Source organism: Melospiza georgiana, chromosome 5 (genome assembly GCF_028018845.1).
Source record: "Melospiza georgiana isolate bMelGeo1 chromosome 5, bMelGeo1.pri, whole genome shotgun sequence".
NCBI lineage: Eukaryota > Metazoa > Chordata > Aves > Passeriformes > Passerellidae > Melospiza > Melospiza georgiana.
Window position 1 is genome coordinate 51,578,955 of NC_080434.1, and position 24,180 is coordinate 51,603,134.

A 24,180-nucleotide genomic window follows, 5' to 3' on the forward strand; every position below is an offset into this window, starting at 1 on the left:
AAAGTGACAATGTAAGAGTTGAGTGAACATGTATATGTGCAATAGATGAATCTCCAGAAACCTGCCAATAAACAATGGATACATATTTTTTAAACTCTCACATTTTTGAAGTATTTTTAAAAGGAACAAGGAAAAACACCTCAACACAAGCACCAAAAGGAGAACGAGATTCAATATTGGATGTTAATAGATTAAAAACAAGCATTAGAACTTGGTTTTCCTTTGGTGCATGAAAATGTCTTAAGCTGTGAAGCTTGGGTTTGTTTTGCTGTTTTCATATCTGCAATATGTATATTAGTTTTTTTTCCTCTCCTGACCCAGTCTATAAGTCCTGAGGACTCTGAAAAGAAGCGAAACAATTACCAAGCTTACCGAAGCTTCCTTAATCGTGAGGGTCCCAAAGCACTGGGCTCCAAAGAGATACCTCAGGTAAGCTTGGCTGCAGGATTCTATATATGATGTGGATTGTGTGGTAAACCTACTGCTGTAAGTAGTTTAAAAAATACCAACTTAACTGTTTAAAGACTGGTATTTTTTTCCCAGTAGGAAGAATGTATTAGAAAAACATAAATTGTAATGCTAAGCAGTGACTAAGTAAGGAAGTGTACTAAAGAATTTGTACTCAGAACTTGGTTTAGGAAGTCATGATCACTAAAAATAGTTACTGGTATTAAAGCTGAAGATTGCTTTCACTCAATTGATTCATATGCTATGCTTGAAGCACAGAGTGCTACGAGTATGGTCAAGTAAACAATGTGTGGAGTTTTGTTGGTTTTCCCATTGGAACTTTTAGAACTATTACCTGCCTAGGTACTATAGTCTGATCAGTAAAGTTTCATAGGGCACTTGATGTGGTAGAGGGTTAAGAGCTGTTCGGGTGAATTGTATCAGTAATGGCATTTTCTGCAATGCTCTGGTGCTCAGGGAGCTGAGAACTGCTTGGAGGGGCTGACATTTGTAATTACGGGAGTTCTGGAGTGCATTGAGAGGGATGAGGCCAAGTCTCTGATTGAGCGTTACGGGGGAAAGGTGACCGGCAATGTCAGCAAGAAGACAAATTACCTGGTGATGGGCCGGGACTGCGGCCAGGCCAAGTGTGAGAAGGTGAGTGGGCTCCTGCCTGGCCAGAGGCTCAATTGTTACTCTCTTATCTGTTAATTTCCCTGCCACAACAAATTGCATCTTTAAAATGAAAAGTTGCCAAGTGGCTTACAGCTTTGTTTTGTTTTTACTTCTGTGCATACATACAACACACAGAGATCTCGATCTCTCTATCTCGATCTATCTCGATCTCTCTATCTATATCATCTATATCTACTCTTGTTGTGTTCCTAGTCATAGTTTTTTTACTAGAAAACACTTTGAAATTAATTACAGAAATCCTAATGTAACGTAGTTTCACATTTAATTCTTTCTTTTGCTCCAGGCATCAGCTTTAGGAACAAAAATTATTGATGAGGATGGTCTGTTTGATCTTATTCGAACTATGCCAGGCAAAAAGTCAAAATACGAGCTGGCAGCTGAAACAGAGGTATGCTTTTTTTGCTTTAGTTTGTTTTTAATGGAAAGGAGTTTGTCTTCTCTTCCAGTAACAACAATCATCAATTTGACCTTTTAGGTTAAAAGTGAAAATATTTTGTTTGTGCTGAAAACAAATGACTCAACTTGGGAGCTAAAGATTATTTTCACGCTCTGACATTATTCTGCATTTTAGGTACCTGACAGAGCAGGTAATTGCATCTGCTTAGATGGTATTGGGTTGAAACAAGGAGTATTCATTCATTCATTCTCTGGAATAAGTAATTGTGACACATGGTACCCAGACAGGCCCAGAAATACGTAAACTATTTGTATGCATAACAGATCTTTTCTTTATGTGGTACTTGAACTACAAATATTAAAGGGATTTTTTTCAGGCAATACCAAAAAAGAGGTAACAAGGTTTTTGTGCACATTTAAATTTAGCTTGTAATGGCTGATAGAATGTTATTAGAATCTCTGTTAGCTCTAATGTGTGGTGCATTCATTACAGACATGACTTATTTATGCAAAGATACCATTAGTGTCCCAGGGAAAAGCAACTCTGAACTTATTAGCTATCACTTATGCTCCCTTTGAATTGTTTTGGGTTGAGCAACTTTTGCAAGTGTTATGCAAGAGTTTCAAGGGTGTCTAACCCTTTTGTTCCAACCTTACAGTCATCAGTTTAGCATTGTAGGATGCCTCAGGCTTTGTGAATTAGGGGACTCCTTTTGGAATGACAGAACACTTCCCACCTCTTTTTTGTGGGTTGTACTATGGAACCTGGTGATGTTGTGTTTAGCTGTGCTTTATTTCTCAGAAAGTATTTCTGTATCTGCTCTTGAAGTTTTTTAATCAATACATAAGCTTTGTCACTTTCTAAGCACCCTGTAATTGTTAAAATAAATATGCTGTTTATTTACTGTATTTTTCCCTTAATTTCTTTTTAATTTTTTATTTTCCTAAGGCAAAGAAAGTGGAGACAAAACCCAAAAAGACACCAGAGAAAGCTGAGGCTGGGAAAAGGAATTTTAGCCCCTACAAAAGGGAAGCTAATAATAAAAAATACAAGTCTACTCCTGAAAAAGGAGAAACCATCAGATCTGTCAAGAAAGAAACCACTGCTGTTCGAAAACTTACGGACTTCAAACGTCAGACTGTAGAGGAGAAAGAAGCCCCAAAACCTAAGGGGAACTTGGTTTCTGAGGTTAATGAAGATGGCACAGAGAAATTGCTGTGGGTGGATAAATATAAGCCTGTATCTCTTAAGGCAATTATTGGACAGCAGGGTGAGCAGAGCTGTGCCAATAAACTGCTCCGATGGCTCAGAAACTGGCACAAGAACACCTTGGAAGATGGACAAGGTGACTGGTCTGCTTAATTTTCTGTGTTCTTTCATGGTAATCATGCTCTTTGGTTCCCTGGGCCACTGAGGGCCTGGGTGGTAGCAGAGCAGCTCTAGAAATTGGGAATAAGGCTGCACTCAGATGTGTTTTTAGCAGCAATTGAGCCTGAGGTTTTTTAGGTGAAGTAGTGGTTCGTTTACTACCCACCTCCCCACGTGAAAAAAGAGAAGAAAAATGTGTCTTAAAAGATTTTTTTTTTTCCCCCAAGTCTGAGTTTTCATTTTTACAAAAACCCTAAAATATCCAACTGTGATGTATGTAAAAATGGCCTCGTGTTGAACCTACTGTTTTTTCTTCAGCAAGAGGAAATAGGTTAGGCCTGGCCAACAGTGAAGATACAGGTCTGAAGGGCTGCTCTTGTGTAGGGGTGAATTGTCAGGTCCTGCTTCTGGCAAGAAGGGCATGTGTCAAGTAGACAGGTGGCCATCCTATAGACAGGTTTTTCTGTGTTTAAAAGAGGGTTTAAGTTCAGCTCTAGTAGATAGTGGGATTTTGTATGGGGCGTGTTTGAGGTTTGGCTTAATTTGTTTGTGGTGGTGTGTGGGTTTGGTGATGTTTTTGATTTTTTATGTGTATGATATGGTTGTGAGGAAATTGCTGAAATGGTTGTATTACATTAATAGCACTTTTTGGTATTTTTCAGTTCAAAATCACTGCGAGTTGTAATCAGCAAGCTGGTTTAAGCTGCTTTTACCTGAGTAGTTAGGATGCAGCTGTGTGTGCATCTTTGGATGTTCTTCTTGGTCCTTAAATGAGGAAAAATTCCAATGATGCTTGATATGTTTAGGAGCATGCAGTTTGTTTTATAATTACATACCTACGTAAAACCTGAATTGTTTTAATTTTTTTTTCTTTTTTAGCAAAACCCAGTAAAACTGGAAGCAAAGATGATGGGTCAGGCTTTAAAGCAGCATTACTTTCTGGTCCACCTGGAGTTGGTAAAACTACTACAGCTGCTTTGGTTTGTAAGGTGAGTTCATAGTGATGGTTGTTCCCAACACTTTTTTGTTACATATTAATTCTGAATCTGAATACAGGTACAGTGTGCAGGTGGCTGTGCTCTGAATGACAGGGTCTGCTCTCAGCCAGGTTGCACCTGCTCAGAACAGAGTTACAGGTGAAAATATGTGACTGTTTGGATACCTTTATCAGGTCTGAGGTGAGAAGGTACCAATGGATGTCTGCATTTCTTTCTGTTACATTGAGAGGAAACATCCCCCACAGTATGTTGAATAATAGGAAACAGTTTTCCAAAATTGTGAGCATTTAGCACTAGTTCTGCAAGTTGGAGAATATTTGCACTTAATGGGAGTCCAATTCTGGCAAGCTTTTTGAAAGGCTAAGGTCATGGTTTTTATGTCTTACAGTGAGATATTTCCCAGATTTCTTCTAAATTGAAGTGCTACTTCAGGTTGAGAGAAATTGACAGGGCTATGTGTCCATTTCTAAATCTGAATTTAGAAATCTGTTGTATAGAGAATCTTTAATCCTTTTCTCTCCCTTCCCCCACTGCATGTCTCTGAGCTCTGTGCCAACAAGTTGATGCCACACCTAGAGCTAGACTAGAAAAGGTGAATGTGCTGTCTTGGGCTCACTTTTTTTCCTCAAAGCATGGTCTTTTCTGTTTCTGTTTTCCAACCTGGCTTGCTCTTAGCTGCCTCAGGAGTCTACAGAGCATTTCTCTGTGCTCCACAGGAAATGCCAGCAGAACAGACCAATGCTGTGTGTGCTCAGTGCTGTGTTCTGGCTGCCTCTGGCAGGAGAGTTTGCTGATAAAGGAGCAGCTGGGTTAAGTTGTGTCAGGGACTGACAGGAGTGTTAGTGCTGCTGGGGGAGTCATGTGTTTCCTATTGGTCTCTTTCCTGCAGCTTTCAGAGCCATGTGGTATGTTTCTTTGTTATGCAGCTGGAAATACCATGGAGCTTAGCCAGCCTTGGCTCACAGCTCTGTTTCTATCCCTGCTGGCAGTTCTGTTAATCTTCCAAAGTTTAAAATGTGCCACTGACTCCAATGTTTCCGCATCCCCCGCAATTAAAACAAAACTAAAACTCACCAAACAAAAAACACCCTAACAACCAACCAACCATCAAACCCAAAAGAAACAAACAACCAATTCAAAAAACACAACAAAAAACTCCACTACAAAACAAAACAAAAAATGTCTCTTTTGGGCCTATCTGTTCCACACATGGTTAAAAGTTTTTTTTTAATTGCTAGAGAAAATTAGTATAAGGGGAGAAATTAATTAAAGCTGTGTGATTTGTCACTGATCTCTGTGTTCTCACTTTTTATGTGGTTTGTGTTTGGACCAGGAGCTGGGGTATAGCTACGTGGAGCTGAATGCCAGCGACACTCGCAGCAAGAACAGTCTGAAGGAAGTGGTTGCTGAGTCACTGAACAACACCAGCATCAAAGACTTCTGTTCTGGTACGTCTGTTGCTTGAAGCAGATTTTTGTTTTATTAAGAGTCTGCTTAGAGGAAGGACAAAGCTTCCTTATTGCACAACAATGTTAGGAATTTACCTTGCTTGTCTGGTGGAGGGGCTTGGCTCTAATAGGGATGGATTCATGTAGTAAGCTGTTATGTTTCTTCTTCAGTTTAGAATTAAATCCTACTACTTCTAGAATGAGTTGTTAATCTGCACAAACTACTGAAGAACTGTGCAGTTGCTCCTCTGTTCCATGGGACTTGTTTCTAAGAAAATAACATGAAGTTATAGTCTGGTCTGTGAACATAGATTCATGTGATCAAGTGGCAGAGCCACCACCTCAGTAGCCTAGGATGGTGTTACCTCACTTAGCATTGGGTAAAACTCTGAGCAGACTCCTTTGTTCTCATCTCATTTTCTTATCCATATTCATTTCCAGGTGCATCTTCATCAGTTAGCGGGAAGCATGTATTGATCATGGATGAAGTGGATGGTATGGCAGGCAATGAAGACAGAGGAGGGATTCAGGTGAAGCCACTGTAGTTCCTAGCTAATGCCATTGCCAAGAGTGTGTGCCATATATAGCACAAGGTAGTCAAGCCACTCTGTCCTCAGCCCATGGTCCATAAACAAACTCTCTGCAGAGTACAGTCTGACACATTTTAGAAGCCTGTTTTTGTGTAAGAGTTGTGCCTTGGTAGATGGGGGGAAAAGGATATTTGTGTAGAAGAAGCCTGGAGTGCTGAACTTGAGTGTGTGCAGTTTAGAACAGGTACATTTATCCTAAGGTGTCTCTAAGGTGACATCTCCCTGCAGTGGGAGGTTCACAGTCTGGCTGGGACTGTTGCTCTTTTGCAAAGGCAGTAACACTGAGTAACTAATGTGTGGCATAGGCAGGACGACCCTTTGTTCTCTTCAGTAGCTCCAGTTTTAGCTTCTGAGGATTTCCTAGAGTCACGTGCAGTACTTTGGTGCTAAAGGGCCTACAGATTTTTAGTTTAGATGCAGGTATTTTCATTGTAGGAATGAAGCTGAACTGATTTTCACCTTCACTAGAGCTAGCAAAGTTTGTTCTGGTAAGCCTAAAAATGATGAAGCCTCTTGGAGCAGAGATGAACTGATCTTTTTACTTTCTGCCTTTTCATTCTTTATGGCAGGGTGCAGCCAGAAAGCTGTGTGTGTGCCCTCTGGGCATAAGCCAGGCCAAACTGGCCTTTGGAGAAATGAGTCTAATTCTGTAGGTGGACAGCTGTGCTCTGGGCTATTGGTCTTCATTGCTTCTTCAAGACAGTTCCAAACATAACTGCTGGAAGTAGAAAATGGAAGTGGGTAGGCAGCAGATCCCTTGCAGCTGAATAGAACAGGAAGTGGAAAAGCATTGATGAGGGGCCAGGTTTGCACTGTGTAGAAATGTGACTACAGCAGGAGTGTTATGGACTTGGCAGCTGTCAAGGATCTGATTTAAGGCAGGGACTAATGCTGCTTGGTATGACATTCTGATTGTTCTCCTGATGCAGGTTATCTGATGGCACTGTCACGTGTTTAAATTGCAGGAGCTGATTGCTTTGATCCGGCACACGAAGGTTCCCATCATTTGCATGTGCAACGATCGCAACCACCCCAAGATGCGCTCCTTGGTGCACTACTGCTTGGACCTTCGTTTTCAGAGACCTCGGCTGGAGCAGATCAAAGTAAGTGGGCTGTGGCTGTGTGGGCTGCACTGAGTTGCCATCAGGAACTTCAGTTTTCATGTGGCACAGTTTATTCAGAATTGGATACACCACTTCATCTCAGCGAGTAACTGCTTTTCAGAATGAATTGCCTGAGTTGCTCTTCCCAAAGCCTTTTGGATTTTAGATGTCTGTCTTAAGAATATATCCAAAATTGGTTTTTATAAACAAACCTTCTCTTTTTTACACCAGTGGTAAATGATGGCTTATGATGATGAGAGAAAATTTTAGCTATATGTGCTTTAAAAATTTAGAAAAATATGCAGTGTTCTTTCATAGATGCATCAGTATTTTCTGCTGGGGCAAGAACTCATAGGAATTCTCTAGTGACAGTTTCCCAATTGTGATTACAGGGTGCCATGATGTCTATTGCATTTAAAGAAGGTTTAAAAATTCCCCCACCTGCTATGCAAGAGATAATCCTGGCAGCAAATCAGGACATCAGACAGGTCAGTACCCATTCAGCATTAGTGACCATTCAAGTAGCAGATTATGTACATTGAATTCAAAGTATTTGAACAGTATTCTTGTGTATAAAGATCAGGCTGTTACTGCTGTAGTCTTCCATTTAAGTTCTATTATGCTACAAAGTTGTAAATTTTGTTCTTTAGGTTTTACATAATCTTAATATGTGGTGTGCAAAAGACAAATCACTGACTTATGATGAGGCTAAAACAGATGCCAGCAGAGCCAAAAAAGACATCAAACTGGTAAGTGTCAAATACTGGATTGGCTTATACTGTCATATTCTGATGTAATCACTTGGCTTTATAAGCATCTTTTGAACTGAAACATTGAATCAAAGCCTAGGTGCCAAGAGCTATCACATTTGGCACAAACAGTTGAAGGGTAGTATATCCAGGACTGAATATAAATTTTGATATACTCTTCTCTTACATAAGATGCAGTTATGAAGCTCATACTTCCCATCCTTTGTTCTCTGTTTAGGAGGTAATTCTCTTAATACCAAAAATAAATTACAGTTCTTAAAACTGGTAAAGTTCTAGGGTGGAAATACTGAATGAGGAGCTTGTACTGATGAGTGGAGATACTTCTGGATACTGATTTTGTTGATACTGTGCTGTGTTTTACTTTTTGTGTTGACCTTCTAGCTGCTTACTTCTTGAAATGCCATTTATTTAGGGCCCCTTTGATGTGGTCCGGAAGGTTTTTGCTACTGGAGAAGAGGCTGCCCGTATGTCTCTTATAGACAAATCAGATCTTTTCTTCCATGATTATTCACTAGCACCTCTCTTTGTCCAAGAGAACTATGTGCATGTGAAACCAGCTGCTGCTGGGTGAGTTACTCCAAACCCTAAATTGTCATAGGTTTTTGTGTTGGGGAGTCAAAGTAGGCTAAAACCTATCTGGATATTTCTGCCTTGTAACAAAGTAAACTTCATTTTTTTTTCCCAGAGGTAATTTAAAAAAGCACTTGGTGCTGTTGAGTAGAGCAGCTGATAGTATCTGTGATGGTGATATAGTGGACAGACAGATTCGTAGCAAGCAGAACTGGAATCTTCTTCCAACACAGGTGAGCACTTAACACTCATTTTATGTTCTTCAAGGGGCAGGGGGAATGTCCAGTGTTAAAGGTGGATCTGTGGAAATTGGTGTTTCAGTGTAGTTATATGATCTGTACAGTTTGTACTTCATGTAGTTTTTTCTGTTCCACTGGTGATCAGAAGAGTTTCCTATATCCATATTGTTGAGCCCATGCTGCAACATGAAATAAAGTCTTCTGAAATGTGGAGAAGGGGGACAGTCACAAAGCATAGAAGCACATGGTGATAAACAGGGTGGTACAAGGGATGAAGCTATAGAGGGATTGACCAGAAATAAGCAATTAAGAGAGTTCTCTTACAATAAAACTCTTTCCACTGTGGCCCTGTGTCAGCCACCCCTCTTCCCTGGGGACAGTGAAGTGCAGGGCAGTGTGTCATGGTGTCCATGAGACTTCCAGTGTGATCTGAGTTTGGCATGTGTGTTACTTTTTCAGGCTATTTATGCAAGTGTTCTCCCAGGGGAGCTGATGAGGGGTTACATGTCCCAGTTTCCTGTCTTTCCCAGCTGGCTGGGGAAATTTTCATCCACAGGCAAACATGATCGTATCATTCAAGAACTGGCAATGCACATGAGTCTCAGGTATTCCTCTGATACAGTTCTTTCTTGTGCAGCTCATTACCTACCATCAGTTCCTTGCTGTGCTTGGTGCAAATAAGTGACACAGTCATGTGTTCTGTGAATGTGTTACTGGTGCCACTTTTCTCAGTGCTTAATTTGTACAAGTCAATCACAAGTATACCTTGCATTTTTCTTTTTTCCCCTGAAGTTGTTTCTGAGTTAGAGATGTGTTTCCCCAGACTGTTTGGTGTTCAAATACCTTGCATTGGTTATTCCCCAATGCAGGTATGGCAAAAGGAATGGCACACTGTAACTTGCAGTTTGCTCTTAAGGCAGCTGATTGTTGATTTGCTGAGGGCCTCCTTACCTATTTGTTCTTGTCTTTAGAAGTCATTGTTCCTGGTTGGGACAGATTTACTTACTCAATACTTTATTTTCAATTTGACAAAGAACTCAGACATGTAAGAGGACAGTAAATATGGAATACTTGTCGCATTTGCGGGATGCACTTGTCCAGCCCTTGAGAGACTTTGGAGCAGATGGTGTACAGCAAGCTATAACATTTATGGACTCCTACTGCTTGATGAAAGAAGATGTTGAAAATATCATGGAAATAAGCACGTGGGGAAGCAAACCCAGTCCTTTTTCAAAGCTGGATCCCAAGGTAAAATTCAACAGTGATTTTTTTTGTTTTCTTCTGTATCTTAAAAAAAGAAATCCTAGAATAATTGCTATGGTATGGATGTGCTTTGGAAAGGCTGAAGTTGGTGGACCAGCTTAACCATAATTAACATTAGGGTTTGTGAATCAGCTGTGAAACATACCACTAAGTTCAGGGCTAAGTCCTAAAAGGTGATCAGGCTGTGCATCACTCAGGAGTCTTACACTTTTTGTTCCTGGTGTAAAGGATTATTAGGAGTCTGTTGTGTCTTGGGTATAGAAGCAGAACACAGGAAGGACAGGGAAAGCTGGTACCTTTCTACAAGGAGGCTCTGGCTGTAAGGTCTGTGTCCTTCAGGCACAGCCCTGCCTGTCTTACCATCGTGCAAAGGAGGAGGGACACACAGCTGCCTGTGTTACAGAGCAGGCACTGCCTTCAGAGGCTGCCTGGCAGCTTACACCTTTCCCAGTCTGTCAGACAGAACTGCCAGACCTGGGGTGCTTTGTGTGCTGCTCTTCCAGCACCCAGCCACTGCACTCCAGTGGTTGGGCCCCTCACCTGGTACAAGGAGAGCTTAAGCTCAAATTGCTTTTACAAACTAGGCAGTTGTGGTCTGAAAAAGATCAGGTGCTCATGGAAAGAGAAGAACCTGCTGGTAACGAAACCTACACTACTATCAGGTGTTTTCCCCTAGTCTGAATATGCTGCTTAGTCTGGCAAGTGTACAGTGCTGCTGAAGGGGGCTCTGGTGTGACTTTGCTGAAACTGTTGTAGGCCTGAGCAAGCATCTGAAGATACACACTTTACTGAGGATTATGTGGGACTTGTTTAAAAGGAGCCTTTGCCATACAGCTCTTAAATGCTTTCTGTGTCCTTTTGAGAGTGTCATCTTCTGTGTATCTTTGGTCACGCCTTTCCAAAGGAAAGTTGATGTGGAATCTCTCAGTAAGTTGCTAACAATGTACAGTTCCTAAACTGATGCTCAGTTTCCTTCCTTCCAGGTGAAAGCAGCTTTCACACGTGCCTACAACAAAGAGGCACACCTGACTCCATACTCACTCAGTGCTGCCAAGGCATCCAAAAGGCAGTCAGCCTCTGCAGCGACCTTAGAGCTCAGTGAGGACTTGGCTGTGGAAGAGATCCAGTCTGATGAGGATGAGCAGGACACGGTTGACAGTGATGCAATGATTAAGGTGATTTAATTTCCTCAGTATTAAAAAATCTCACTGAAATTTTGGGGCTTTTTGGTTTGTTTTTAGTTACCTTTCTGTTTTTAGTTACCTTTCTGTGACTTCTAACATCATCTTAATGAATTAAGAAAAAAAAATCATAGAAGTATTATACAATCTCTCAACTTTTAAAATTTTAACTGGTGGTAGTGTGGAAGAGTCTAAGTTACTTCCATCCATTGTCTTATTTTGGACCAAAGTGAGACATCACTCTAAATCTAAAATTCTGCATCCAATTCCAAAACTTAGTAATATTTCAAGTGTTGATGAGGATAGTGCCAGTGGCAAGGAGCCACTATAGGCCTGTGCCCGTGTTTCCTACAGATGACAATTCTAGTAAGACCTTTGTAGGTATCACCAAATGGGGACCCTTAAGACTGAAGATGGTAGCCTGTACTCTCTATGGCATTTAGAAACTTCACACCTGAACGGGGAGGGAAAGAGGTAGCTTTTCCCTTAACACTTGACTACATTTTGACTTTTGTCAGCTGGATTTTAAACTGCCTGTATTTCTGTTTGTAGCAAAAAAAGGTGAAGTCTTCCAAGCTGCCAAAAAGAGAGAAAAATGAAGAAACAACAAAAAAAGAAGGGAAGAGAAAAGAGAAAACAAGGCATTTAGAGTAAAACCTTGCTTTGGACACAGCTTTGCATATATAACTTCTGCCAGAAACATGAAATTGATGCAGTGCTGCTGCTGGGAAAGCAGAACCAGTGCGTTGAAAATGCTCCTCTTATAGAGGTGCTGTAGCTCTTGTGCTCTCACCCTGCTGTGCTTACTCCTGACATGGTACATGTTACAAGCTAAACTTCCTTGTGCAACGACACCAGGTGCATGAACATGCTGAAAATGTCATGCTCAGTTACCTGGCATTTCTGCTGAGTCTTCCTAGGACTTCACTGCTTTTTTTTTTAATATAAATCCCCTGACATTACGTGGTGAAGTCTTGTAAATAGTACATGATGCAAAAACTCCCATACATAAATGGCTTATTTGTACATTACAGAAATTAAGCAGTATATAAAATTACAATAAAATGTTTCACAGGATTATTTTAAAGCTTTGGTTAAGTTCATGGAGTGTTCTGTCCTGTTTCCCTCCTTTATTCCACACTTTTGGTTTTCCTTTACATACATGATGTGGCATTCCTCTTTTCCTACAACTTCCTTTTTGTTCAGTTAGAGACACAGAAAAACAGTGAGGGATTTACTTCCAAAAGTCTGTACTTGAATAAGTTATATCTTTAATCAAAACCAGAAAGGAATATTTAAAGAGTGAAAAATGTTTAATTGAAAATATTCATAACAGTTCAGAACAGATACTGAAAAAGAAAACAGTAGGGGGAAGTGTTTTTTGTTCCTGCCACTCATATTACAAAGATGGCTCTGTGGTTTGTCTTTGAAGATGAAATGCAGATTTTGTTTGTAACAATTATCAGTTTTATTGCTACAGTAAACCAAAGTACAAAATTTATCAAAAGCTAAATAGTTACAAATATCACAAAATAGAAGTGACATGGCTGTTAATAGGCCTGGGGAAGAGATATTTGATGTAGTGATAGAGCTTCCCTTGCTGCTTGCCAGCCAACACAAGCAGTTCTGGAAATAAACAGAGGTGGTTAATTATATTCTGAGATACTGTGATAGCAGATCAGGAAAAGTAAATAATCTAAAAATTCCCCAAAAGAACTTGAGTACATTACTGTGACGTACAGCTCAGTTTTCACATAAGGTGTTTGCAGTAGTAAATTGCAATTATTGAAACTATTAACATTATTGAAGAACACTGTTAACTCATTTTCAGTTACCATTAAAAAAAAAAAACAACTGAAGTCCTGGATCTAAGTCTTTGGTATAGACAGAGCCATGCTCTCATTCTTAGAAGGATGAGTATTTCAGGCCAGTACTTGCTGTTATCCTGGGATAGATTCTGTTACATAGGCAAGATCATGTAACCTGCATTTTAGATTTGCTCCTTCCAGTTAGTGCCCCCCTTGCTCTCTCTCCCCCCACACTTAAACCTGTGCTGGAAGAGCTGGGGAAGTTTGGATGATGCTGAGATCTTCAAACTATTCTCTGTGCTACTCAAGCACACCTGGTGTTCAGGAACATGTTCCAAACCACAACAGTTTGGGGATGTTAATGTAGTCATAGAGGTAAACTGAGTTAAAGCACAATTTAACAACCAGGTCAGTTGCAGTAGCAAAACCTACTGATGTTTGCATGCCTGAGGGCAAATAGGTGATAGAACTGGGTCTCAAGTTATCTGAGGCATTGACCCAGGCTCTAAGGTAAGATTCCTTACTAGGAAAAACTCCAGAGCTGTCTAGAATGAACCCTGTTAAGTAAGAAGTACAGGCTGTAGGCCATACCTGAATTTACTGGTCCTCGTCTTCTAGTTTGAGGTACTCTGTGCAGTCATTTATTTTCTTAAGATCAGCAATGTTTATCCTTTCAGAACACATGGGACACACATTTTCAGTCTGTAACAGGCTGTTTTAAAGGAAGGGTAACTGGTCAAAAGCAAATTCTACCATTTTTCAAAGGAAGTTGGGCCTGAGGCACAAAGCCTACACCAGAGTTCTGACCAGTGCTTGTAACAAGTGCAGGTCAGAGCAATGGCTGCTTCTGTCTACGTTTTCAGCATTTGAGAACCACATGAGGAAGGCTGCTGTTTGCATTTAAACATATAACAAAGGAGGTTTTGCTGATATTGGAACAGAGCTATCCCATTGTCACATGTGATTATGAGGGACAAGACATTTTTGCTGTCTTAGTCTGTACCCAATTCTATGTGCACTTCGTTGGTTTTGGTGATTGCTGGTGTATCTGTGTTCCTGCCCTCCCCCCATCTCAGGCCTTCTTCCTGGACAGAGCTGAGAACTTAAACAAGCTCACCATCCATCTTCCTTGCTGTTTCAGTTGGAGCCCTGCATCCCTGGCCCAGTTATTTTATCATATCCTATCATTTTGCTCAACTTTGAAGCAAAGTTCTCTGAGAGTCTAACGTGCAATTACCAAGTAAGGGGAATTCTTCCACCCAGCCCAGCCCTATTACACGTTTTTAGTACCAAATGATCCATTAGCTGCTAAAACAAGAAGAAACATTGGAATACTGCAATAGAAAAAAATCCCAACTTACTTCTTGAATTCTGAGTAGAGGGCAGGAAAGTCACAGTGTGGGCAAACTGTCCAGTCATCGCGCACCATGTGCCGACCCTGCAGACAGAAACTGCTGCTAACTGAGGGGCAAGTGCTGCCTGCCTACAGAGCATTTCCTTTTGGACCTGTTGCTATGAGAAAGCCCCAGCAACTAAGATCTTGAATTAAAAGCCCCACATAGTGTTACTGTAGCTTGATTACTGTGTAAATTCTGTAACTACAAAAGGAGCTCTCACAGATGCAGTGTTAGCATTTGCATTCCTCTTTTTAAAATGGAAATCTAGGAATATACTGAATTACAGTGTTTAAAATTCTTCTTGTTTGGCAATTCTAGAATGCTATCAGTAGATCTGTACCCAGCGCTGTACTTAAATCTGCTGGCATTTTTGGTGTTGTATGTAACATACCAAAAATGCCCCCAAAAGCCACAGCACCTGAGCCCAGTAGGTCACATTCAGCACTCATTTGTGAGCCTGCCTGGCCTTTGCCTCTTTACACTTTCTTTTTTTTGCTACAGTTTACTAGTTTACTTTTGATAGAAGGAATTTATATGTATCTTTTTAATACTGTAAAAAAACACAGCAGCACCTTGACCTATCCTGAGAGATTTATGTGCTAATACGATATGCAACAGCAGACTGTTTTGACACTGACTCTGGTTTGATATTTGAAAATGCTACAGTCCTAATATCTGCAAACACTGTGACATAAACAAACTGTGGCCAAGATGGAGCCTAAATAAATATTGTGTAACATACATTAACATGTACCTTGTGTTTGGCTCATAAAATTCTATTTAAAATCCTTTGTTTTCCTAAAGATACTACTTCTAAAGTATACCTGTCATCTTATTCTGCTAAACCAATAGAACAAAAAGACCCCCATATAATGGATATTAATTTTTTTGTGAGACTTAATTCTTTAGTTTTAATAAAGAATGTTAACTCAACATTTGTTCCCTGTTCAAGTAAGTTCTCTTTTTTTCCCTGCAATTATAGTATAACAATTCACATGAACCCAGTAAAAACTGTATTAGTTATACAGTAGCTGTACAGGAACTTCCACCAAGAATGTATGCCATCCCTACATTTTCAGTACACTCTAAAGAAACAAAAAATTTTAGAACTTCTCATTTCTGTAAAGATGAGTAATGTGAGAACTGCTGAGGTCACTGCCTGAAGCATTAGCATTGGATGCACTTAATTTCCCAAAAGAGCTTTCTGAAGTTTTGTTGATTTTTTTTTTGTTCAGTTGGTTTGTTTTTAATTTTTGTTTTTTAAGTCTTGGTAGCTTAGGGGACGTGAGCTGTGACCTCCACAAGCTCTTGTACATGGAAAAGGAAAGAGGGACTTCTGTTAGTTCTCTGAGCACTTGAGCCCCTGGGCAAATGGCTGAGCTGGGAAGGCAGCAGCAGCAGTAGTCTGTATTCTCCCCAGTGCACCAACTACACCAAATGTGTGTGCTGGGGATTCCTGGTGCTGCACCTGCTTTCTCAGGAAGCTGAAGTCTCCCAGAATGTCTTCCTGAATTTACTGGCACCCTCAAGTGCCTGCTACTTGTAGGTGGTGAGTGAGGACACTCTTACAATAGTCAAAGACAAAAAGAAATTTGGCAACAGATTAGAAAAACCCATAAATGCATAAAAATATCTGGCTTGGATCCACTAGCAAACTGAAGAAGTTCAAATGAACTTATTTTTAGAAGGGAAAGCAGCTTTGCCTTTACTGTCACAGTGCAGAAAGCACAGCAGGCACTCACAGTTGCAATGCAGTATGGAAGGTTGTTTTTACAGCTGGGACACAGAAGTTCACACTCTGGGAGCTGGAAAGCACAGTAGGGACAGGCTGTGGTTGGCTCTTCTGTCTCAGTTGTGTCCCGACGTCTAAAACAGAGATACAGCTGTGAATAAAACCTTCAAGCTGTTTGAACTTAACAAAGCTGGTTTCCAATGCCTTTGATATTTAGCAAGTGTTCTTCCTTTGAGTTACTTGCATAACTTCCAGCTGTTATTTTGCATTCTATCAGCTCCTTCCTTTTAACTATCACCCAATCTTCATCACAATTATGTCAACTCAGAAATAATAGATAACTTTCCATTTAATTAGAAACACCACTATCTTTTAAAAGGTGTAACTAATCCTAATACTTTACAAGATTTCAAAACTCAGAGTCTATATGTATTGACTATAAAGTTATGGTTTCCTTATTTCAGAGTTTTTTTGTGGCGGGACCACAAAGAATGGGAGTAAGAAAAAACTGGTTTCATGATAAGATCATACAGCTTCTAACTGCCTCCAGAAGGGCAGAAGAATGTAAGAATTTCAGAGAAACACCATAAAAACCAGTATCCATAAAAAGCTATATAAGCTGAGACTCTTTAGGTCCTGAAAAGATAAAACTGATAGAAGGGAAATAAATCAATCATGTTTAAAATCATAAATTACACAGAAAAGGGTAAATCTCTCCCAAGAGGAAAACCTACGAGGCCTTAACTAGCTAAGACCAGTCTTGACACAATGGAACTTGTTGTAGGAATCAACTGTCATTAAATATGTACATTTAAATTAAATATTAAATATTTCGTTTAAGCAGAGTGATTGGATAAGCTCATGGAGAGCTTACAGACTTCACAAATAAATACCTAAAGCATCAGTATGAGCTCAGCAAGTCCCTGAGCCTTGGTTAGAGACAAGTAGAATAAATGACAAAAGTGTTACATATGCTTGCCCTACTGTTCTACTATTACTATGCTTCCTCCTCTGGCAGAAAATATTGACTAGGATCAAAACAAAACTTCAGATAAGTAAGAAAATGCCAGGAACTGCAGGAACTCCTATATTTTATTTGCCCTCCCATTCTTTTTTATCTTAGCAATTTAGTCATCTAAATCACAGAAGAGCACAGTGCTGCTGCTGTAGTAGCCTGTGGTGCATTCTGGCTGTGGATTCTCAACTAGAAACCAACTAAGGCTCTGTGGCTGCACTTGTGTCTGTAGGGAGAAGATGGAAAACACTATTGCTGGTTAGGAAACATTTTAAATGCACATTGCATTTAAGGCTTATCACATTCAAAGGAAGTCTTTAAATCTCAAAGAAGGGTGGAAAATGGTTCTTAGCCTTTCAAATATAAGACAGTGAAATAATGTGAAAACACTCTACAGGCTTTATGAGCAAAAACATAAAAAGTGAAAAACAGTAAAGCCTTGAAACTGTGTTCATCTGATTAACATCACTCACCTGACCATTGTTTCAATTTTCTTTTTGTATTTTGGATCTATTTTACTCCGATACTCAGGTCTCATCAACATAGCAGCAAAACTGAAGGCTGAGTTTTTCAATCCTGCTCGGTGACACTCAATCACAGCTGAAGTTAGGATTGGCACAATATCTGTAATCAAATGAAACAATTATGTCAAATATTTACCAATATTAATGTTTAAAACCTTTAAGCTAATACAGCTAAAAAAGTACTGATGAAAAAAGACTATTTTTCTTCTTTGTCATGGTACACAGTTGTACAAATATGGGGCATTCCTGGAACCATATACAGGGAAACCATGGTTTCAACTCTCACTGCCTCACACTCCTGAAACTCAGCATGGCAGCAGGAATGTTCTGATTTTAGCCATTTCTCCCAAATCCTGTCTGCACTCTTTAAAGTCTACTTTTCAGTCTACATTTTCCATGTACCCAAAAATAAATTTTAAAAAAGATTGATTAAAAATTGGTGATGAAGTCCCAGAACCAGTCAGTTCATTACACACAGTCCTGAGACTGTGTGGCTGAGGCTGCTCAGTACTGCAGTAAAGTGAGCACAGACTGAAGTGCTGGTGAGGATCCCAGCACTGTGTATGGGAGAGCTGCCTGGAGGAGCATGCAGAGCACACTGTGCAGTTACACTCTGTTGTTGCCCACAGGATGACAGGGGAGGATGAACCTTGCAGGGCAGTGCTGATTAATGAGCTGCCCCCTGTAGAGCACAGCCCTTCTGCTGTCAGCACTCACGTGATGGGAACTTGCTGATGTTGTTGGCCACACGTATGAGCATCCGCGCTCCCTTCATGTGGTCACCGCGTTTCACGTGAATCTGGAACACAGCACACAAACCACATTTACTGCAGCCATGGGGGAGAGGAGTTCCAGCAGCCTGCTCTTGGCATGCATCCATCCTGCTGGGAGCTGCATGCCAACAGCTCCTTCATGAAACTGAGCAGAGCTGACTACAGAAGGGACCAGAGACCTCAGCACGGCCCTTCTCCAGTCCTTCTGGCCTTCAGCCCAGCACTTGCAGCCCTTGCCCCACTGCTGGTAGAGAGGGAGGCCAAAGCTGGCTGTAGGAATGGATATCCTGATGGGCATCCATGGGTTAACAAAGAGAAATCATTTGAGCCCCTGCTTAACTTCATTTACCGAAAAGCAGTGATCTACTTATGGATAATAACCTCAAATGCAACAACAGCAACAATAATAAATAGTTGTAGCATAGTATTTGTAAGCACGAATGCAAAAGAAAAACAGGAAGCTATATGTAATTTTCAATTATTCAGTATTTAAAAAAAGAATACGCTACTCAAAGAGGCAGAAACAACTATGGATTGTCCTCCTGAAGCTTGCTGTTGGCATGCACTTGGATTCTGTGATACAATCTATATTGACAATATAATTTATGTACACAGAACATCCATATATAGAGTTCAGTAAATCAGACACTGCAACTTACACATCCTTACCTTCACTAAAATATAGCTGTGTAGAATCATAAGGTTTGTAGCCATCTCAGAAGAAATTTTAATCTTCTGGGTCTTTAACTCTGAATACATACTGAAAAGAACATCACGTGCATTTCGATAGTTTCCTTAAGAAAGAAATCCCAACAATTAACAGTAAATTTAAATTTTTCACAACAATATCTTTACTAATGAAATATAGGGAAGCAGAAGTTATGCTGATCCTTTGAATAAAATCATTGCGTGACAATTTCTTTGGAAAGCCACAAGTAGTTGTTTGTCACAGTATCCTAAACAATATCAGCCAGGAAGTTTAAAAAAGAAATTACACTAGGAGAAGTAATCTAAACAGTAGCAAAATATATATGATATATAAATATGATGGCAATTTATATAATGAACTTTAAAAGTGGAAGATGTTTTTAGAGCATTTAAAGATTTTCTTGTTGTTGTCCTTCAATGTCAGATATTCAAAGGCCACTTTTTAAATATTAATTTAGTATACTTTAACTTGATCATTTACTTTGGCAACTCCTTGCCTCTGCAACCAAACCCAACACCTGTCAAGGGATAGTTAAAACTTGAATGTTATTTCACTAGGTTGTACTGTTTCAAGGTTATGATCGAGGATTGTCCTGAAACCACAGGATTTCATTAAACAATCAATGTAGCTGAAATCAAGTAGTGTTTTGCAATTAGTCTATTCTTAAGATGTTTTTTTCTTGTTTTGTTTTGGGGTTATTTTGCTGATTGTTTTGGGATTTTTTACATTCATAGAGGCTGAGAAAGTCATACTCTTCACAGCTGGAGGCATTTAAAGGAAATTCTAGTTATTTCAGCAAACATTCTCCTTTGCCTCCCTGTATTTCTCTATCAGCAGATGTTTTCACTCTACAGAGCAATTTGTAATGTTTTGTTATACACTACAATTGAATCTAACTGTGAAATTTGTGTGAGACAGCTAAATATCACTTCAGAATTAGTTGCTGGAAAACAGTATTATCCTTTTATATTCTATTGCTGACTCTCAATATAAGACAGTCTTAAAATCACGTGATTACATAAAAACAACTTCAAGCAAAACTACACTTAAAATGGCATTCCCAAAGAAAAATACCAAGCAGTATGACTTAAATATTATAATTAGATGGATTTTTAAGGAAAGAACAAACTATATTGGTGCAAATTTCACAATCAAGCTCACTGAAATCTGCTGAAGAAAGAGGATGCTGATGTAAAATTGTCTCTCCAGAAGAAACAGTTAGTGCAAGATTGGTGCTTTTGATGAGACAAACATGGGGCTTCTTATTACTCTGTTGCAGAACATATTTATACTACTAGGGAATATGAAACACACCACGGGATACTGCATTTTAGATACAAGTTTTCAGATTCAGAGATGCTAATAAATATTTAAACTCTTGAGCCTTTGCATTTCCTGCTTATATAATTAGCACAAATACATTATTCACTTCTATGATGGATTGGGAGATTTACTTGCCAAGGGTTTCAGAGGTTTTTCCACTCCTTAGCCCAGTGCTGAGGAGCAGCCAAGGAGCAGCCCATAAATGTTAATTTGCCTGGGTTATTCTCAAGACTGCTATTTTTCCTCTATAGATTTTTCTTTTACATAATTGAAATGAAAAGCAAGCAGTGTTATGGTAGGGTTGTTGCCATGGCTACAGAGGAGAGTGAATAATGGAGGTGGCAGCTATTTTGCTACTAGCCCTCTCTCTTCTTATTTTTTTCTAACTTTAGCAACCCATTTTCTAACTTTAGCAACCCAAAACCAAGCTTAAAGTAAGCATATGTCTGGTCCTTCAACAGAAATCAACTCCTCTGCCAATTTTCCACTGGTAAAAGATCAGTACCAACCCAGAAACCACATGCAGAAATGGCAATTCTATGACTTGTAGTAGACAGAAAGGTAAAGCCACGGGCTGTCTCAATCACTATGTTTACTTGCATGTATAAAGAATACAGTTATTTTCCAGAAGTTTCTTTTCCCCCCAGTATTTAATATAACAGTGTGAGTCCACAGGTTTTCCCCAAGTCTACTTCCAAATTCAAAACTGAACCTGAATATGATTAAAAGCACCAGTACATGTCTTCTCTAAGTAGAATTCTACACAAATAACAGCACCCTAAGTAGGGCACCTAAGGAGGCAGCATGAGAGTTGCCATCACATCAGAGAAAACAGACTTACCTGAACACTGCTCCTCCCTGGCAATTATTATGGCAGTTCTGGCAGCATCTCGGTGCTGCTTTAGGGCCATGTACAAGCGGAACAGGTACCTGGCATCCTGAATGAAACCATACAAAAGCAATTAGTACTGACCAAATTCAGACTGCTGTGTTCCCTTTCTTGACTTGCTCATCCCAGCAGCACACTCTCCAAAGAAAGCAGACAAGCTTGCTCCATGAAGAGCTCTCTGTATGAACCCCAGCAGGGCTTGGCTGCTGCCCAGGCACAGAACAGCCAGGGCTAGGGCCCGAGGGAAGGGAGTGCTGGCAGGGGCTGGCCAAGCCCTGGCAGGAGGGTGCAGAAAGCCACAGACCACCATGCACATGGGGAGTTGTACAGGGGGAAACCAAACTGCTCCAGCTGTGTGGGCATTGACAGTGTCAGAAAAGAACCCAGGGACTCCTTTGTCTTGCCAGAAATGCTTAAATTGTGTTACGGATCTGGATGCAGACATTGCTTAGTGTGGATGCAGATGACAAAATCTGGCCCCTAATGAATGTATTGTTCTGGGACCAGATGGTGGACATCCAAGAGAGCTAAAAAATTGAAAATTAGGGGACAACTAGCTGAATAAGACGTATAAAATTTATGATTTGCTACACCAGGAACTTTTGATAATTATCTAACTCAAGAATGGCAAATGCAGCAAACAGTTCACCCAAAACCTTGCAATCTAACAGCAGGCAAATTAGTGAAATAATTTAAAAACAAAATCAAAAAACAGGATGGTAATATTGTAGAAAACAAACATGAGTTCTATTTTTGTAAGTGTACTCAAATATCTAGAAGACTAGTAAAAAAAAAATACCAATGAGAGAAAGAATTGGTCTTTGATAAGAAATCAGAGTTTGCTTGGTTTTGAGAAAATTGGGATTGAGGAAATCCTCAAGAGGTAATTCCTAAAAATACAAAATAAAATATAGGAATAGAAAAGAAAATAGAAAAAAGTAAATATTAAAAACATTCTATTTATTGATATTAAAGAAGTATAAAAAATAAAAAGCAAAATAAAATTACCTTGCTTATGTTGAAAAGGAAATATTAAGAGCAAAAAAATTGGATGAGTGTCACTATTTTATATCATTAGCAGTGATTTCAAAAATGGGGTCAATACAAAGTAAACCCTGTACATGATAATCTTATAACTAGTAAATTGGAATTAAATTAAGCTAAATATTGTATATAATGGTATGGTTCCAACTTAAATGTAAAAATGAAAAAAAAAAAAAAAGACAACACTTGCAACTTTATGGAGAGCTTAGCAAAAAAATACAAACCAGCCAATTCTGCAATATTAGTAGTAAATCTAAATACTTAAAGTGTGTATTCTATGTTAAAATGGTATGAAAATTACTACAACAATAATTGTATTAATCAATGTTGTGTTATTCTCTGGAATACTGTGTGGGTTTTGTATGTAAGGCTCAGGCACAGCAAAAAAAAGCAGAAATTCAAGGGAACGGATATATTAAAGATATAAAGATATTTCCTTGTAGAGAAGATGACTGCAAAGATTAGACTGTACTTAAGCAAAGAAAAAATTAGAAAGAAAAAAAATCACAGAAATGAAAGCAAGAGAGAAAGAAGTGCACATGGAAAGAAAAGAGAAGACAAAATTAGACTTCTTTCTAACTTGAATACAAGGAAAAACATTAAGTGACCAAAAGGAATTACTGTTAAATTAATGATGGAGCAGAATTTTAGGCAATACATGATCAGAAGGTTGAACATCATTAAGAATTGTAACTTAAGAATAATGAAATAGTTATCTTGATAATAAAGTAACTGCAACTACTTACATTAACAGATATTAATTATCCACTGTAAACTGCCTTAAAAGGAAAATTGCTATGCCCTTAGTGGGGTAAACCAAAAATTAGTAAAATTAGTTGGTTATAATTCTTCCCCATTTCTGATATCACCTAATGGCCACAGATGGCCATTCCACTGATGATTAGCAGAAACCTTTCTTGTGTTGCAGCAGGAAACGATGCTGTCCCAGCATGGACCAGTGGACTTATATGGTGTTTGCCATGTTCCTAATTATATTTAACTTAAATAATATATTTTAAATATTTACCCCCCCCCCCCAAAAAAGGAAAAAAATAAGAAAAAATTGAAAAAAATTGAAAGTAATTCAAGAAAAAATATTCCCATGTTTTACTTTGATACTCCTACCTTTAAAATCAGTAAGTTAAGGAGCAGAAAATGCAGGAAAGATTTTCTAATACAATACATTTCCTAAGGTCTTTGGAAAATTTGTTATTGCAATCTGATTTAGGATTAGATATTCATCATTTTAGTTTAATTTTTCTTTTTAAAATGTATGTACTCAGAAAATATGCACATGGAAAACAGCAGAACCTTGCTAGATAATGTTCCCCGAAAGAGGGCACATGACAAATTAAGAATATATGTTGAAATTAACAAACACAACAGTTGACATAATCACACATCTAAGAAATAGTTTATAATTAGCTAGACAATATTGTAGCAAAATTTTCGTGAGCATAATAATTTTGATAATATGACACTTCATTAAAATGCCAGACAATTGTTGGCTGTGAAAGATTTAAACCAATCAGCCAGTCAGTAATGATCTGGTTTGAAGATCAATGCTTGAAATGATGAGCAAGTTTCTGCTGCATGGCTACCAATAAATTCAATCTTACTTTCAGCTTTACAAAAATGCCACGACATAGAAGCTTCTATTTTCTAAAAACAATAATATCTTGCGTGATAAATTCAAGAACAGTCTCCATAGCATAATGAAGATAATGATTGTTCTTAAAGCAAATCTATATGATTGGATAAAGTAAAATTTTGTTACTCACTGAGAGAGACTATGGTAGATTGGATTAAAGCATTCAGAAGAACAAGAGAGAGCTTTTAAATAAGGAAAACAAAGCTCTGCACTGAAGTTCAAAACAATGTTCAATATAGCAATAA

At 39.0% G+C, this 24,180-nt stretch overlaps 2 protein-coding genes across 5 annotated transcripts in view; one reads left to right on the plus strand and one right to left on the minus strand.

The window, feature by feature from the left end:
- Nucleotides 1-12,412, plus strand: part of RFC1 (replication factor C subunit 1) — a 33,268-nt gene extending 20,856 nt beyond the window's left edge. For all 3 annotated transcript variants that reach the window (XM_058025371.1, XM_058025372.1, XM_058025373.1), the window contains 16 exons: nucleotides 322-429; nucleotides 925-1,104; nucleotides 1,427-1,531; nucleotides 2,489-2,885; nucleotides 3,788-3,897; nucleotides 5,240-5,354; nucleotides 5,796-5,884; nucleotides 6,910-7,047; nucleotides 7,440-7,535; nucleotides 7,698-7,796; nucleotides 8,230-8,384; nucleotides 8,503-8,620; nucleotides 9,086-9,231; nucleotides 9,661-9,874; nucleotides 10,873-11,064; nucleotides 11,623-12,412. In XM_058025371.1, coding sequence (XP_057881354.1) covers nucleotides 322-429; nucleotides 925-1,104; nucleotides 1,427-1,531; nucleotides 2,489-2,885; nucleotides 3,788-3,897; nucleotides 5,240-5,354; nucleotides 5,796-5,884; nucleotides 6,910-7,047; nucleotides 7,440-7,535; nucleotides 7,698-7,796; nucleotides 8,230-8,384; nucleotides 8,503-8,620; nucleotides 9,086-9,231; nucleotides 9,661-9,874; nucleotides 10,873-11,064; nucleotides 11,623-11,724 — 2,364 coding nt within the window. In that variant the 3' untranslated portion in view covers nucleotides 11,725-12,412. The remainder of the gene's footprint in view (nucleotides 1-321; nucleotides 430-924; nucleotides 1,105-1,426; nucleotides 1,532-2,488; nucleotides 2,886-3,787; nucleotides 3,898-5,239; nucleotides 5,355-5,795; nucleotides 5,885-6,909; nucleotides 7,048-7,439; nucleotides 7,536-7,697; nucleotides 7,797-8,229; nucleotides 8,385-8,502; nucleotides 8,621-9,085; nucleotides 9,232-9,660; nucleotides 9,875-10,872; nucleotides 11,065-11,622) is intronic.
- Nucleotides 12,413-12,514: 102 nt separating this feature from the next.
- Nucleotides 12,515-24,180, minus strand: part of WDR19 (WD repeat domain 19) — a 40,075-nt gene continuing 28,409 nt past the window's right edge. For both annotated transcript variants that reach the window (XM_058025370.1, XM_058025369.1), the window contains 8 exons: nucleotides 21,193-21,289; nucleotides 18,989-19,113; nucleotides 18,264-18,345; nucleotides 17,496-17,646; nucleotides 16,018-16,141; nucleotides 14,240-14,316; nucleotides 13,470-13,590; nucleotides 12,515-12,696 (listed from right to left, as the gene is read on the minus strand). In XM_058025370.1, the coding sequence (XP_057881353.1) occupies nucleotides 13,476-13,590; nucleotides 14,240-14,316; nucleotides 16,018-16,141; nucleotides 17,496-17,646; nucleotides 18,264-18,345; nucleotides 18,989-19,113; nucleotides 21,193-21,289 (771 nt within the window). In that variant the 3' untranslated portion in view covers nucleotides 12,515-12,696; nucleotides 13,470-13,475. The remainder of the gene's footprint in view (nucleotides 12,697-13,469; nucleotides 13,591-14,239; nucleotides 14,317-16,017; nucleotides 16,142-17,495; nucleotides 17,647-18,263; nucleotides 18,346-18,988; nucleotides 19,114-21,192; nucleotides 21,290-24,180) is intronic.